This window comes from Mauremys mutica, chromosome 2, assembly GCF_020497125.1.
Source record: "Mauremys mutica isolate MM-2020 ecotype Southern chromosome 2, ASM2049712v1, whole genome shotgun sequence".
In the NCBI taxonomy this organism is placed as follows: domain Eukaryota; kingdom Metazoa; phylum Chordata; order Testudines; family Geoemydidae; genus Mauremys; species Mauremys mutica.
In genome coordinates this window covers 233,232,015-233,249,493 of record NC_059073.1, presented here as the reverse complement: position 1 = coordinate 233,249,493, position 17,479 = coordinate 233,232,015, and the positions used below count along the sequence as shown (strand labels likewise).

General features: G+C 42.5%; 1 protein-coding gene across 2 annotated transcripts in view; it reads left to right on the top strand.

The window, feature by feature from the left end:
- The window catches only part of PALS2 (protein associated with LIN7 2, MAGUK p55 family member), a 122,622-nt gene that overhangs the window by 53,430 nt on the left and 51,713 nt on the right, over positions 1-17,479 (top strand). The window contains exons 1-2 of one of the 2 annotated variants that reach the window (XM_045007460.1): positions 14,425-14,518; positions 14,889-15,007. In XM_045007460.1, coding sequence (XP_044863395.1) covers positions 14,491-14,518; positions 14,889-15,007 — 147 coding nt within the window. In that variant the 5' untranslated portion in view covers positions 14,425-14,490. Of the gene's footprint in view, positions 1-14,424; positions 14,519-14,888; positions 15,008-17,479 lie in introns of those variants that run through there. The other variant, XM_045007461.1, reaches the window with a different exon arrangement.

Genomic DNA, 17,479 nt, shown 5'->3' with positions numbered 1-17,479 from the left:
ACTACATTCCTAAATCTTACTGAAAATCAATGGGACTTAGGCTAGGTGCTTTTGAAAATTTTACCAATGTTCCAAATGCTTATTAGGTTTGCTATTTCTACATCTCTGGCAGATACAGAACAATGCGAGCTAAGTCTGATGGTACTGTTTTTGCCTAAGGACAGCCTTCTCTCTCACTTAGAATCAGAGAAATGTAGTACTAGAAGGGGGTTGGTCTTCTAGTCCAACCCCCTGTGCTGATGCAGGACCAAGTATACCTACATGATCCCTGAATGGTGTTTCTCTAAGCTGTTATTAAAAATCTCCAATGACAGGGATTCCACAACCTTCCATAGGGCTACACTACCGTGTGGGGTTGATTTAAGACGGTGTAGGCAACCTATGGCACGCATACCGAAGGCGGCACGCAAGCTGATTTTCTGTGGCAATCACGCTGCCTGGGTCTAGGCCACTGGTCCGGAGGACTCTGCATTTTAATTTAATTTTAAATGAAACTTCTTAAACATTTTAAAAACCTTATTTACTTGACATACAACAATAGTTTAGTTATATGTTATAGACTTACAGAAAGAGACCTTCTAAAAACGTTCAAATGTATTACTGGCACGCAAAACTTTAAATTGGAGTGAATAAACGAAGACTCGGCACACCACTTCTGAAAGGTTGCCGACCCCTGATCTAAGATATGCAATTTAAGCTACATGAATAGCGTAGCTGAAGTCAGCGTACTTAGATCTACTTACCGCGGTGTCTTCACTGTGGTAAGTTGACAGCTGACGCTCTCCTGTTGACTCCGCTTGCATTCCTCGTTCTGGTGGAGTACTGGAGTCGATGGGAGAGCGCGCAGCGGTTGATTTATTGCGTCTATACGACGCGATAAATTGACCCCGCTGGATCGATTGCTGCCCGCCAATCTGGTGGGTAGTGTAGACAAGCCCTTAGAAGCCTATTCCACTTTGAGAGACGCTCATTCATTCAGGTGGGAGATAGCTATAGTTCATTTCCTGACCATAATGTCTTGTCCCAAGTGGCTATGTGCTGCTCCATCAATCAAGTTTTGATGGGCTTTCCACACGAACACCATGTGACAGAGATAGTAAAATAACTCTTATTTTGTTCATGCCGAGTGTTGGCTCCTCTGGCTGATCTCGTTGAGATTTTGCAGCCACACTGAGAGCCTAGGCTAGGGATCGGCAACCTTCGGCACGCAGCCTGCCAGGGTAAGCCCCCTGGCGGCTGGGCCGGTTTGTTTACCTGCCGCGTCCGCAGGTTTGACCGATCGTGGCTCCTGCTGGCTGTGGTTTGCTTTCCCAGGCCAATGGGGGCTGTGGGAAGTGGCACGGGCTCATAGAAGTAATCGCCGCCGCTTCCTGCCACCCCCATTGGCCTGGAGTGGCGAACTGCGGCCAGTGGGAGCCGCGATTGGCCGAACCTGTGGACGTAGCTGGTAAACAAGCCATCCTGGCCCACCATGGTGCTTACCCTGGTGGGCCGCGTGCCAAAGGTTGCTGATCTCTGGCCTAGGCATACTGCCACATTGAAATACAGACTAAATAATAAGCACAAGAATTCAAAATGACCCCAAAACTGGCCTAATAGGACTTTTTTTGTTCAAATATATAATTGGGAGCAAAGCCCTTCATGTTCTCATTCTCCAGGTTCCATTATGAAGTAAAAATATTTCCATGGAAAAAACCTACATGTTACTGAAACTTAAGTACAAGATCAGCAAAGAGTCCTGTGGCACCTTATAGACTAACAGACGTATTGGAGCATGAGCTTTCATGGGTGAATACCCACTTCGTTGGATGCATGTGACATGCATCCGATGAAGTAGGTATTCACCCACGAAAGCTCATGTTCCAGTACGTCTGTTAGTCTATAAGGTGCCACAGGACTCTTTGCTGCTTTTACATATCCAGATTAACACGGCTACCCCTCTGATAAGTACAAGATGGGTTCCAAAACAGCAGGTACACAGTTGGAGCAAGTAGAGTTACGGGTAAAGAAGCTAATTTTACTTTTCAATCACATGGGTACTCAAGGTTCCCAATCACCATACTGCTTAAAATGGCAAAAATATGGACATTTATTGCAGGCAAAAAGTCCAAAGAAACAGTTCTGTCATATTCCCTCAGTTTCATATTTTCTATCTTGATACCCTTTTTCCATCTTCTGGACTATCATGATATGATAACGGTGCTGATAGAAGATCCATAATTAAGGATGCACCTGGATAGTTCTTTTAATGGGAACTTTCATATGTTTCATACTTGGATTTTTTGGGGATAGGGTGAGGAAACACTTGAAATTCAAAAATGCTTAATTTTCTAAAGTAGTGGTTTTCAGCTTGTAGTCCACGGATCCCTGGTAGTCCACAGGCTATATCTAATATTTCCAAAGGGGTCCGCATCTGCAGTCAAAAAATTTTAGTGATCTGCAAATGAAAAAAAGATTGAAAATTACTGTTCTAAATTAATTTTTATTAGCTTTTATAGTTGAGAAGTTGGTGTTTTTTGTTTTTAAACCATATTGAAAACTTGGAGTCACTGTTTTTTGGGGACCATTTTTGTGAGAAATTAGGCATCTACAGTCATGAAATTTCATTTGTAGTAGGAACTTCATATTTTTGGTAAATGTAGAGCACTGGGTAGGACCATAAGAATACAGGTTTGAGAAATTTTGACAAAAATAGCTATCTTCATGTGCTGATGTCAGCTCTGTCTTCAGTGTAAAGTAACATGGCAAAGGGTTTTGGGATGTCACAACAAAAACCAAATTTATTATAGCTGTTCCTTTGCTAACACAAAGTAAGCTACTCCAAAAGCCATGCAACAATGCATTAACATTGTTTACTAATAGCATAGTTCACAAATCCAGGGTCAGAAAAAATACATCCCCCTCCCCTTTTTTAAATGGTTGAAGTTCCAAAAGGCATATAATATCCAAACCAAACCTCCAAAACAAAAAATGCAATGGTCTTACAGGAATACTTGTTCCTCCCACAAATGATAGAGTCCAAATGGTCTGGCTGTCACCTTGGTGACTTATTTGGTTTTGGATAGGGGTAATGTGAGTTTATACATGCGAAGTGACAATGTTTGTAGTTGCATGGGCTTACTAAGCTTTTCTGGGGTTTGTAGCTTTGTGCTGGGTGTTGTGTTTTTTTTTGCCCATAAAAAGTATGTGTATCTTTGAATATATAATTTTCCATATGATCTGATAGTGTTGAACTAAACATGTTGTTTGCTATGAACTCTTTCATAGCATGTTAGATTAATTAAAATTTATAACAAGTAGTGGATGGGATTTTAAAAGTTCTTTCAGGGAGGTAGGTGCGTAATCCCCATTGAAAACCCATGTGATTTGGGTGCCTAACCCCATTGGGTCCCTTTGGAAATCGCAATCATTGACCTTAAGAAAAGTTAAGTATTGTAGGATAAGGATGCTTTCACCATTCCAAAGGTAGTTTTGTAAGTGTTTCTTCCAAATGAATAATAATAGTTCTGATTTTATTTTGCTTTATAGCATAGCTAATGACTGGCTGCAACGACACTGCATATGCTGCTATGTCATTTTAGCTGTTCATATTTATTGTAATCACAGGCTCTGGCACAAAGGTAGTGAACCTGCAGCCTAGAATGAACCCTGAACATACGAGGTACTTTAAGATTTAATTTCTGTTTTGATGGATAGTTGAATACCAAGATTTAGTCGGTTAATAATCATAGAATCATAGATTATTAGGGTTGGAAGGGACCTCAGGAGATCATCTAGTCCAACCCCTTGCTCAAGGCAGGACCAATCCCCAACTGGCCCACTCAAGGATTGAGCTCACAACCCTAGGTTTAGCAGGCCAATGCTCAAACCACTGAGCTATTCTGGAGCATGTGCTCCAGAATTATATGATCTAATCTCTGGGGAATCTTAATTAGACCTCTGAAAATGAATACTGCTTTCCTAACTTGACCTGATACATTCCTGAATGCACTACTAGGTGGAAAAAATTTACTTTTGCTACTAACAGCCTGAAAACTTGTTTAAAAATTCCACCCAAATAATTCTCCTTTAGAAATAGTTGTACGTGCTTCACATTCAGTAAGGCAAATACAAGTCCTTCTAGTTAAGCACTGGAATAAATTGCCTATGGAGGTTGTGGAATCTCCATCACTAGAAATTTTTAAGTGCAGCTTAGACAAGCACCTGTCAGGGCTGGTCTAGATCAGGGGTAGGCAACCTATGGCATGCGTGCCGAACACAGCATGCAAGCTGATTTTCAGTGACACTCACACTGCTGGGGTCCTGGCCACCGGTCCGGAGGGCTCTGCATTTTAATTTAATTTTAAATGAAACTTCTTAAACATTTTAAAAACCTTATTTTACATACAACAATAGTTTAGTTATATATTATAGACTTATAGAAAGAGACCTTCTAAAACGTTAAAATCTATTACCGGCATGTGAAACCTTAAATTAGAGTGAATAAATGAAGACTTGGCACACCACTTCTGAAAGGTTGCCGACCCCTGGTCTAGATAATACTTAGTCCTGCCTTGAGTGCAGGGGACTGAACTAGTATACCTCTCAAGGTCCCTTCCAGTCCTATTATTCTGTGATTTATATGTCTAGCTCTGTGGATGGTAAGCTTGACACGGTGGTCAGCTGTAATTAGTCAAAGTCAGTTGACTGCCTATTTGACCATGGTCATATATTTTCAAATATTCCAGCAAGAATACGCTGATGTATGTGGTGTAACTAGGAGAGGTAGGAGCACAGTGCCAGAGGGAAGATCTAAGGAGTAGTTCTTCAAGCACTTCTTCTGGTTGGTATTCACAGAGGGTGCACATGTTCTCCAGGCACCTGAGACCAGAAGATTTTTTAATGGCCATGTTCATTGGTCTGCTCCTGTGCTCTGCGCCTCCTCAAACTCTTAACCATGGATATAAAGGGCAGCATGAACCAACTGCTCTCTAATTCCTTTCTATTGCTTGTGGTCTGAGACAGAACCCTTCGGTGTCCTCAGCTTTTGCTGGCAGTCCTGCTTGAATTCACTTTTTTTCCTTTAGTTAGCTGTTAGTGTTAGTTTTGGGGTTTAGAGGTTTTCCCTACTTGCTGCCCCAATGTCTGAATCACTTAGTATGCCCAAGATTCCAGGCTTTAAGCCCTACCTGGGCTGCCCACAAGCCTGGTTAGGGACCCTGCCTGTGTTGACGCAGGGAATCACACATTTCTTCTAAGTGCAAAATCTGTCGATCCTTTCCCTTAGGACTGGACAAGCTGGGGAGTTCCAACTTTGCAGCCACTTCATAGAACTCTCCAAGAAGCCTCATTCCAATTCCGATCCTTCCTGCTCCCTGGCTCGCTGGCTGGAGCCTCTGTGTAGTGCCCCTGTAGCAACAAGGCTCCCTAGCAATCCTTGATCAAGCCCAAGGACTTGTCTAAGCAGAGGCATTTGGAAGCTAAAGGTGGACACCCGCTTCACAAAGAGGGGGATACATCACTTCATAAGTCCTCTAAGTAGAAGACTGCGTCTCACCTATCCTTGGTACTGAGTGAGACTCTAGGTTTGTTTACACTACCGCTGAAGTCAATGTAACTTACGTGGCTCAGGGTGTGAAAAAAACATCTCCCTGAACAACGTAAATTACATCAACTTAAAGCAGTGTCTACACCATGCTATGTCATCGGGAGATGGTCTCCTGCTGACATAATGACATAATGTCCGCCTCTCAGTGAGGTGGAGTAATTACATCAATGGGAGAGCATTCTTCACCAGACACGCTACAATGTACCATGGTAGTGAAGACAAGCCCTCTGAAGTCTCACTGTTCTCTGGTGTAGGTGTGTCAAGAGCACATGGGGTGCTTATGTTGGCACTGATATTATAGGAGCTAAGAGTCCTCTGAAACCTTCTATGAAAGGGGTAGGACTGACTTCACCACCTATATAGGGAAGGGACCATTCACCTTCTGCACCAGTAGTACTGCACTGCAAGAAGACCACCTCACAAAAACCTGCACTGGTGGATCCACCTAAAGTCAGGAATCCCTCCCACTCTCTGTCTGCTAGGCCTGCATAGTTCTGTATTGAGGACCTGATGATCTTCACTGATCCTTCTGGATCTGATACTGCCCAGGGATGTTCCTACACGATTGGCATGTCAGATGTCAGTTCTGAGTACCGGCTGTGATACAGAGACTCTGACACTGTCAGTGCGCCATGCGCTGGTTCCTTTCACCAACCAGAACGTTATAATGCTATAATATCAGTACTGTCTGCACTGCCAATGGAGTCTGGCAGCTCCTATTCTTCTGATGATCAAGTGTTACCAGCAATTCCCCCAACAGTCCTGAGGTGAGAGATGAGCCCTGACACAACTTTCAGAGCTTCCTGGACACCTTCATGTTCCTACAGTGCACGTTATTGGCCTGTGGTACTTCTTCTTGAGACCTTCCCCCATATCCTTATGGCCATAATGGGGCTCCTGGGATCCTTACTTTAGAGTAATGTTTCTCAACAGCTGGTCCATGGACCAGCATCGGTCCCTGAGATCTCCCTGAGATAGTTTAGGAAGGGAGTAAGCCAGTCGTTGGTATCAAAAAGGTTGAGACACACTGCTTTAGCGCTCCTGACTATGAAGACTCTGGGCAACACTTTAGACAGAAGAATTCCTAGAAAAGAGCTGCAGTACTCCTTCTGCCCCGCCACAAATATTTTGAGAAAGAGGAACAGCCACATCAGTTGTTTCTTTCTTTCTATCTGGCAGTTCTTTCTTCCTCTTCCCTGGATGAGGCAGAGGCACTGGCCTTATCCTTGTCACCAGAGGAATATAGTATCAAGATTTCTTGAGGAGGAATATGGAAACTCTCTGGATCCTTTTGGAAGAGGTTCAAGATCCAACCCATAAACTTCTGGACATTCTCCGGATGAGGGGTCATAACAAGGTGTTGCTCCCTACTAATGGGGCCATATTGGACCCTGCTAAGATGGTTTGGCATATTTTGTCCATGAAAGGGTGGACAAAAAATACTTTGTTCCTTCCAAAGGTGAGGAATATGTGTTCTCCCACCCTAATCCGAACTGTCTTGTGGTCCAAGGTTTCATGGAATGCAACAGGCTTCACCATCCTAGGTCCACTCCTTTGCACAAGGATCCAAGAGATGGGATCTCTTTGGCAGAAAGAATTTTTATTTCATATAGCAAAATTACAGGCATTGATGTTCAAACAAGTGTTTGATTACAACAAACTGTTGAAATTAGTTAATAAGCTGCCACATGAGCTCAGGCCTTAGTTACAGGTTATCCTTGATGAAGGGAAATTAGTTGTCAGATCATCGCTTGAAGTGTCACTGGATGCAGCAGATACATCTTCCTGATCCATGGCAACTTCGCTTGTGAAGAGGCAGGCTTCATGTTGCAATCCTCAGCTTCCCCAAGGAGGCCTGGGCAATAGTTGAAGATCTCCCTTCGAAGAAAACAACCTGTTTAGCAAGATAACAATGAGTCACTTCATTCTTTTAAGGACACTCGCACAATTCTCCTTTCCTCAGGGATATATGCCTTGGCACCCTGGAGGTAATATTCTGTCCAGTTGCCTCAGAGACACAGTTCTTTCTCTCAGCCATTCTGTCATTAAAAGGGCCTGTGATCCCCCTAAGAAGTGTCAGAGGGTACAGTACAGCAGGCACAATGCATCACCACTATCCCATTTTCAGTCCTTACTTCCCACCAGGAAAGCATCCTCGAGAGCTATTAACCTGTCTCCACACCTTCAGTTATTCTTACACCTTTTGGTGGCTGCCTGGCCGATTTACTCCTGATGTGGCACTATATTGTGTTGCACATATTGGTCCTAAACATCATCTCGACTGGCTACACCACAGAATTCCTGTCTACTCCTCCAACCTCGGCACCCCTGTCTCTCTTCAGGGACCCCTTTTACGAGAGGTCTCTTCAACAGGAGGTGGACTCCCTAATTCCACTAGGAGGCAATAGGGCCTGTGCTACCTCAGCGCAAGGGCAAGTGGTTTTACTTAAGATATTTCCTCATCCCCTAAAAGAAGTGGGGCTGGACTTTAGGAAGCTTGAATGTCTTCATACACCACCTAATATTCAGGATAACCACATTGGTTTCAATAATCTCTTTCCCAAGTGAAGGTGACTGGTTTGCAGCCCTTGATTTGAAGGGTGCCTATTTTCATATAGCACTTTCATCCAGTATACAAGAGATTCCTGTGCAGTATAGTGGATCAAGAGCACTTTCAAGTAGAGTTGTCCCTCTTCTTGATGGCACCGAGAGGTTGGTTGTTTTGTTTTTTTTTTTTACAAAGGTGCTCTCTGGGATAGCAGCGTATCTTCATTGCCGAGGCAGCCTAGTATTTCCTTACCTTAACAATTGGCTGCTCACAGGACACTCGTATCAGGAGGGTTGGATGGTGGTCCTCTCCGTACTAAACTCCTTTTACTCTTTGGGATGTAGGCAAATCCAAAAATGTCCAATTTAGCACCAACAAAAGTTATGGAATTTATCAGAGTGAATCTGAACTCAATTTTGGTCATGGCATACTTACTGTTACAGATTCTGTGTGATAAAGGACCGCGTCGCCCAACTCTGACTCACCCCCACAAACGACAATCCAGTCCTATCTGGTCCCTGTATGCCATTTGGCTGCATGCAGCTATGTGACATCATTTGTAAGAGTCTGATTGTGAATGGCCAATGCTCCAAGCAGATGCACCCTGAACAAACAACTTTTGTTTCATCTGAGTGTCCTCTTGTCCCTCACCTGGTGGGAAAACAAAGAAACTATGTAGGGGTTCCCTTTGTTCCCCCATCACCCACAGATACATTCATTACAGATGCCTCCTTACTGTACTGAGGAGTGCATGTGTAGGCAGTCATATCGCTAAGGGCTCCTGCACTCCACACACAACCAAACTGCACATCAATCTTCTCCTGCTTCAGAAGCTTGCAAAAGATTGCCACCCTTCATCTGCTCCACATATGTCTAAGTTATGTCCGACAGCGTGACTACTACAGTACTTTATATAAGCAGAGAGGAGCGAGGTCTCCTCCACTTTGCATGGATGAAATCAAGCTTTGAAACTGGTGTATCAGATCCCTGTTGGCAGTGCACTGACCAGAGTAATGAATGCTAGAAGATAGTCTAAACAGACATATCTACCAGGATTGTGAGTGGGAACTCCACTCTTCAGTGGTGTAGAACATATTCTGATAGTGGGATTTCCCATTCTGGGACTTCTTCAAGCAAACTAGAAGTGCCCAACTTACTGCTCATGAGCTGCTATGAAGGATGCCTTTCTGGGATACTGATTGGAGCTGCTAATGTAGGCCTTCCCTCCCATTCCCCTATTAGCCTATGCCTACAGGAAGGTCAAGCAGGAAATGGCAAAAATAATCCTGATAGCACCTTGGTTGCTGAGATAATTTTGTTCTGCCACCATCCTGCAGATGGCCTCTCACCCATGCATAACCTATAAGTGTTTCTAAATCTGCTGTCTCAGAACGAGGACAGAGCCGTCCATCCAAATCTAGCCTCCCTCCATCTGGCAGCCAGATTTTTGGATGGCAGAGCATTTAAGAGATTAATTGAGTATGACAAAACCAGACTGACCAGTTCAAGTACTTTGGTGTCTGGGTTCCAGAAGATAATAAGCTTGAACATGACATGGTCCAGACTGGGAAGTGTTGGCAAAGTGTGGAATAGTATCTCCGGTGTTGTTTATGACAAGCATATGTCACTGTGACTGAAAGCTCAACTGCATAGAAGAATGGTGCCGCTACAATGCTCTGCAGTAGAGAAACATGGGCAGTAAAGGAGTGGCAGGGTCAGTGCCTACAGATGTTTGAGATGAGATGGCTTTGCACTATAAAAAGACTCACACACAGAGACAGATTGCAAAAAATTAGGGTAGAAATCAGTCCATGATGTGTCTGCATCATTTGAACCTTTGGCCACCTCTTCTCTTTTGCCCGTCTGTGAAAGTGGCCTTCCTAATGGTGATCATGTTGGCTATAAAAGTGGGTAAGCTTGGGGCCCTCATGGTGGACCCCCTCCACATGGTGTTCCGCAGGCATAAAGTGTTGAAATCACATCCCAAGTTCATCCCAAAAGTCCCTTCTGAATTTCACATGAATCATACTGCTCACTTGCTTTCACCCAAAACCTAACAGTAATAGAAATGACAGGAAACTGCACTCTGTGGCTGTTGGCAGAGCTTTCGCCTCCAACTAGCAAAGGGCAAAACCCTTTAGAAAGTCTCCAAGGCTATTCATTTCCATTACTGAGAGAATGAAAGGAGAAGCAGTCTCTTCTCAAAGACTCTCAAAATAGATTTCAGGGTGTATTCTCCGCTACTAAGAGCTTATGGAAGCTCCTCCCCCTCACGGTATCTGGGCATATTCAACTAGAGCACAAACTGCAGGGAGTTAGTTCCCCTCTTGGGCATCTGTAGAGCAGCAGCTTAAGGCTTCATTCATACCTTTACCAGGCATTATGCTTTTTTCCAAGCTTCATCTGTGGATGCCTCCTTTGGTTTGACGATCCCGTGATCTGCAGCATTCTTCTTACATATTCCTCTATCATGAGTACTGCTTGGGAGTCACCCACAGTGTATACCCAGGTGGACCAGTGCTTGAAGAAGTGAAGGTTACTTATTTCTATAGTAACTGGAGTTTTTTTGAGATGTGTGGCCCCGATGGGTATTACCTGCCCTCCTTCCCCTCTGCTCAGATCCTTACTTGAGTCACAGTAGAGTAGGAACTGGTGAGGCAGCAGGTCCTCACTGCCACTTATGTCCTCGGTTCAGAGCATGAGGAAGCATAGGGTTCAGGTATGGACCAACACACTGCTATGGAAAAGTCTTCTGGTCTCAGGCACGTGGAACACATGCACTTATAGGGACTGTGCATCTTGAACTCCAGTAACTATACGGTAAGTAAACTCCATTTTCTCATGCTAAAGCCAGCTTAGCATAGCCAATACTCGCATTGTATCAAATTTAAAAATCAATTGAGGCTCAGAAGCAGGGCTACTTCAAGTCTACTAGCACAGCAGAGGAGATCACTAGAAACTGAATATGGTGTCCAGAATAGTCTGCCAAAATGAATAAGCCTTCATATGGTAAATACCCTTCTCCTTCACTGAAACAAGAAAGATGTGAGCACCTCAGGACTTTCAGTTTCTGGGCACCTAGTCCCCTGCATTCATCTCATCTCTAGTAGTTTCTTTTGGAAGTTCCCCTTATGTCAGGAATTCTTGCTCTGGAAACATTTGAGGTTAGTGGCACAGAAATTGATTCAGCTCTGAGGGATAGATGTCTGAAGTGAAAGGAAAGTCAGAAAATAATATTGAAACAGGATCAACTGTCTTATGTATTACCTAAGAGCGTTCTCGTTTTCTTGGTGCATCACCGATTTAACACTTCAGCTACATACTATATTAGTTAATTTATTAAAGAATGAATGGAACTATACCACTGTAGTTTTAATGAGGTGCCTAGCAGAATTCTAGTGTATCTACTTGTGACAGGATCCCCGGGTGCAACCTGGGACTGTGGGACCATTGTACCCCCTCTGCTCACTATCCTGGGTTGTCTCTCACAATGCCTTATTGGTGGCAAGCAGCAAACCCCGCCAGGTGTTGTTACCACTCAGTACAACCGCATGTGGAGCCCCACACCCAGCTATATTGCATGAATACCCCCAGAGTCACTCATGGAGCACACAGCGAAAGGTACCAGCCAAATCCCACCAGCTCCCAGCCTTGTACCGTAAGAATATACCGTCTTGCACTGTTCAAGACCCTTTCTTGAACAATGCAAATTTATTAATTGGTTCACAGCTTCATCAGTGGAAAGTGGAAATGCACCAGCCTTTGTGACCTGAGCAGATTTGGCAAACACTTCAGACAAACTCGCTGGTAAAGATAAATAGTAAAACAAGTGTATTGATTACAAAAGATAGATTTTAAGTGATTATAAGTGATAGGCAAAAAGAGTGGTTACCCCCTAAAAAGAAGAGAAAGTATAAGCATGCAGTCTAAACTCTCAACCCTACTAGACTAGGCAACATCTAGGTCAGGGGTCGGCAACCTTTGACATGTGGCCCATCAGGGTAATCTGCTGGTGGGCCGCAACACATTTTGTTTATGTTGACCGTCTGCAGGTACGGCCCCCTACAGCTCCCAGTGGCTGCCGTTCACGGTTCCCGGGCAATGGGAGCTGCGGGAAGCAGCGGACAGCGCGTCCCTGTGGCCCATTGCTTCCCTCAACTCCCATTGGCCGGGAACGGTGAACCACGGCCACTGGGAGCTACAGGGGGCCATACCTCTGGATGGTCAAGGTAAACAAAAGGTTGCCAACCCCTGATCTAGGTTAAGCAGTTTTTCTCACCTCACTGGATATTTCAGGTTGGTTACAGTCTTTAATACTCAGGCTTTTCCCTCTTAGTCTGGGGACCAGTCTCTTCAGCTCCAGCATTCTTGTTGCCTTCTGCGTAGATGGGGAGAAGAGAAAGGATGAAGCATCGGGCCATAGTCCATGTGCTTGGAGAACATACATCTAGGCATGTCTCGTGGGCATTGCTGAGTCATCAGGCAAGGTTGAACAATTCTCCTGGTGTGGCCTTCTGCAAGTGAGTCATTGAATTGTCTCTTGCTGGACAATGGCCGATGATGTTTGTTCAGCACCCACCTGGATGCTGGATATCCCCCTTCTTATTGTCTTTGGGGAGCTAGTGTCTGGGTGCTCAAAACATATTTTAATATTTTAATGACAACCATACAATGCAATTCTCATAACTTCATATGCATTAATGATATACATATTTAGATGAAACAGTGGGTTTCAGCCGATCGTAATCTTTCCCATGATACCGTACATGGTGTGCTTTATATGCAATATCACAATTATACACAAATGATGAATATGGGGGTTACAGGGCGTTCCCCCACGGTGTAGAGTTTCACAGTGCTGCTTTCAGGACTTAATCTGACCTGGAGAGGGGAGGAGTGATGGTAGTTTATTTTTTATACAGTCCTGTGGTACATGTGGTGCTTCAGTCATTTAAGAAGAACAATCCCTGCCCCAAAGAATTTACAATCTGCAAAGACAAAGTATGCCCAATAAATGTGGAAAAGGATACAGATTGTCAGCCTAAAGAACTCCCTGGCATTTAAAAAAAATTGTTAGATCACCCATATGAGGGACTTTAAAGAGAGAGAGAAGGAGGAAGCTGATGCATAGTATCAATAATAAGTAACTAGTGCTGTTGTCCACATGTAATGGTTGCTTCTGTTTGTAAAACACATAATTTGTTAGAACTTTTTGGAATAAGTTCTTAATTTTAGGAAGATTGTTAACTATGAAATGGCATTGGCAAAGATGTGTAATTTTGTGGAATTTGGTGAGCTCTGCACAATTTCTTTGTAAAGCAAAGAAAGCATATTATTGTGATTTTAACATTTGTGATTCCAACACTGTATGGACACACATTACACCAATAAAAATGCTAGATAGAAGCACTTGTATACGTATGCAAAGGTATTTATTTTATACCAGAAAACCAGCATTAAGAGAACGTTACAGTTGTGCAGTTAGAGAATTTGGAAGTCAGGAAATGTGAGTGCAACATTGTTTGCCAACTTGAACAGGGGCTTTTAAAAACATATGGGCTATGTAGAGTTTGATTTGGTTGCTTTTAGTCATTTTTGTTTTGCTGACTTAGATACGGTATTCAGCATGAACCTCACAATGTGGTTGCCAACAGCTTTTGTCTATCAGCTAAAGATTGGAAATCATATATTGCTGTCAGAATCTATGAAAGCATAATGTAACTGTCATTTCCCTCCTACTCACCCTTTCAAGGAGAATTTACTTAAAGTAAAGGGGGGGAGATGTTTATTACAAAATATGGTTATAGAAGACTTTTTTAAATATTAAAAATGGTTCACAAACCTGTTGATTGACACAAGCTATTGTACTTCAAGATAGCATTTAATTGTGTTAAAACGTTCTACTTAATAAAGAGTGGCCAGTAAATATTTTCATGAAGTGGATTTTTCTAGGAAGGATAGATATCAGAATGTAGGTGTTTTAAATACCATCCATTCTGTAAAGTTGTTGTTACATAATGAAAGCTATTGTGGAAAGCCATGAAGAAGTAATGCAGATTAGGAATGCATTCCTGTGTGGGAGGAAAGGGTATGTGTGTAGTTTTCTGACTTTTTGCAGCCTGTGGACTATTGCAGTACAGTAGCTTATTATTATTTAAAAATTTTTTGTGTGTGGAACATTTGCAAGCCCGTGTGTACATGCAAATGTCAGAATTGTTCAACTGTACACAAGTGTAAGGGTACAACATGCATATGTTTGGACCTGCAGTACGTGTGGACATGTGCACATGAAGGCTGAAAACACTTTTTGAATGTGCAAAGAAAAGAGAAATAGAAGGAAAGCAGTCATTAATACATGTTACATTTAATAATAATATGTGCAGGTTTGTCTCCAAGGATATAATGTATAGCATATACTCATTTATATATTTCTTGACACCTTTACACACTAGCAAATGTTGGAAAAGATGTGCTGCACCTGGCTTCAAAGCAATTGCACTGGTAAAACTCTAAGTGGATCTCAAAAAAAAATAAAAAAAATCTTTCTTTGTAAATGCAATTGTAATGTTGGCTGCCCCACACTCACTCCAATGTGCTATATAAAATATCTACAGTAATTCCACTGGGGCAGTCAGTACATCAGTAGTCTCTAAACATCTGAGATGTCTTATGAATATTGGGTTTTAGTTGTATTTCAGTTTTTAAAGGCTTGTCCTGACTATTTTTGTCATTACTTTTTCTTTTTATCAGCAGCAATGCAGCAAGTTTTGGATAATCTTACTGATCTGCCCACATCAACAGGAGCTGAAGAAATAGACCTTATTTTCCTCAAAGGAATTATGGAGAACCCTATTGTAAGATCACTTGCTAAGGTATTTTGATGTATTGATAGTTTGAATTAAATTTGATACTTTTGATATTTTTACTTGGAATATTGTCATTTTGAAGAGCTCTGCCTGGTAGTATAAATTCATTTTGTCCAGAGCATAGCTACCACTGGTGGACTTGGAGGAAATTGTGAGAACAGATTTAATCCTGGACCCCCTTGACTTGATCCTTTCTCCACCTATCGAACTCAGTTTCATTTCTAGCATTTAGAAAAGGGGTTGGAATAGGGAGGATGAAAATAAGTTAATTATTTATTACTTGTATTATCAAAGAGCCTAGGAGTCCCAGTTATGAACCAGGATCCTACTCTGCTGGACACTGTACACACAGAACAAAAAGACATTCCCTGCCTCAAAAGAGCTTACAATCTAAATAAAAGGAAATTTTTAGATGGCTATAGACAGACCAACAGGTAACTACAAGAAACATTACTGGTCAGTGTGATAGGCTGTGGCCTCAGCACACCAGCAACCTTACCATTGTCAGGTTTTTGTATGCACCTCGGCAAAGGAGAATTTTAAGGAGGGAATTAAGGGAGAAGAATGAGTGAGTTTTGTAGATGTCATGGAGCCTTTCTTCCAAGCATGAAGGGAGAAAACACAAAGGAAGTTGTTTGGAAATTGACTTGGTGCCGCACAATATTTTGATTAGTTTTATATCATTCTAGTTTTTTAACGTGGCGCACACAAATGGATTAAAAACTGGCCAACAGGTCTCAAAATGTAATTGTAAATGTGGAATCGTCATTGAGCAGGTGTATTTCCAGTGTGGACTAGCAGGAATCAGTTCTTGTCCCTATGCTATTTAAAATATTTATCAATCACCCAGAAGAAAACAAGATAGTCACTGATAGAGTTTGCAATTGGGGGAGCGGTAAATAATGAAGAGGACGAGTCACTGATTCAAAGTGATCTGGATCGCTTGGTAAACTGGGTGCTAGCAAACAATGTGTGTTTTGATAGAGCTAAATGTAAATGTATACATCTAGGAACAAAGAATATAGGCCATATTTACAGGATGGGGGACTCTATCTTGGGAAGCAGTGACTCTAAAAGATTTGGGGGTTGTGGAAGGTAATCAGCTGAACATGAGCTCCATGTGTGACACTGTGGTCAAAAGAACTAATGTGATCCTGGAATGCATAAACAGGAGAATCTCGAGTAAGAATAGATGTTGTTTTACTTTTATATTTGGCAGTGGTGCAACCACTGCTGGGATATTGTCTAGTTTTGGTGCCCACAGTTTAAGAAGTATCAGAGGGGTAGCCGTGTTAGTCTGGATCTGTAAAAGCAGCAAAGAGTCCTGTGGCACCTTATAGACTAATAGACGTATTGGAGTATGAGCTTTCGTGGGTGAATACCCACTTTGTTGGATGTACTGCTTTTACAGTTTAAGAACGACGTTGATAAACTGCAGAGTGTTCAGAGAAGACCATATGAACGATTAAAGGATTAGAAAACATGCCCTATAGTGATAGAGCTCAATCTGTTTAACTTAATTAAAGAGAAAGTTAAGAGGTAACTTGATTGCAGTCTATAAGTATCTACATGGGGAACAAATATTTAATAATAAGCTTTTCAATCTAGCAGAGAAAGATGTAACATGATCCAATGGCTGGAAGTTGAAGCTAGACAAATTCAGACTGAAAATAAGGCAGTGACAATAATTAGCCATTTCAACAACTTACCAAGGGTTGTGGTGGATTCTCTATCACTTCCAAGTTTCAAATCAAGATTGGATGTTTTTATAAATTATATTCTCTATGAATTATTTTGAGGAAGTGTTATGACCTGTGTTATACAGGAAGCCAGACTAGATGATCACAGTGGTTCTCTCTGGCCTTGGAATCTATGAAAATGTAACAAGTGGGCAATGGAGGTTGACATCATAGGCTGATCGAAGGTAGGAGTTGATTAGGCAAATTCCTGTGTTTTAAGAAATTTAGATATCAAAAATATGGTAAAATTATTTATGAAGACAATTGTCTTGGACTTTGTCCTATCTCTGGTATCACTAAGCAGTTCTTGGCAACTGTTCATATTTACATAGCTGCCAGTGAGAGCCAGCAATTCTTATATCATAGTCCACAAAGAAGAAGTGTCCTTAGGCTGCATCCCAAGTTTCTGACCAAAATTATATTTCATCTCAATAAGTCAGTTTCACTGCTTGTGTTTTTTCCCCAGAGCCCAATATCTGCTGTGGGGAAGGGAGGTTGAGATGGTTAAGAGCTCTTTTATTACGGTATGCTCCTGATTACCCAAATAGCATGGGGGACAGAGATTTTATTCAGATAATCAGGAGTTCGGATAATGGAGAGGGCAGGAGCTGTTCAGCAGTGGGGTGGCTCCTCCTCACAGTCCTAGCCGGAGGGTGGAGGGGGTCTCCTCTTTTCCCCATCAGGAGTGCAGCCTTCTGCCTGCACCTTGCGCCTGCAGGGGTCAGCTGTCACCGGCTTT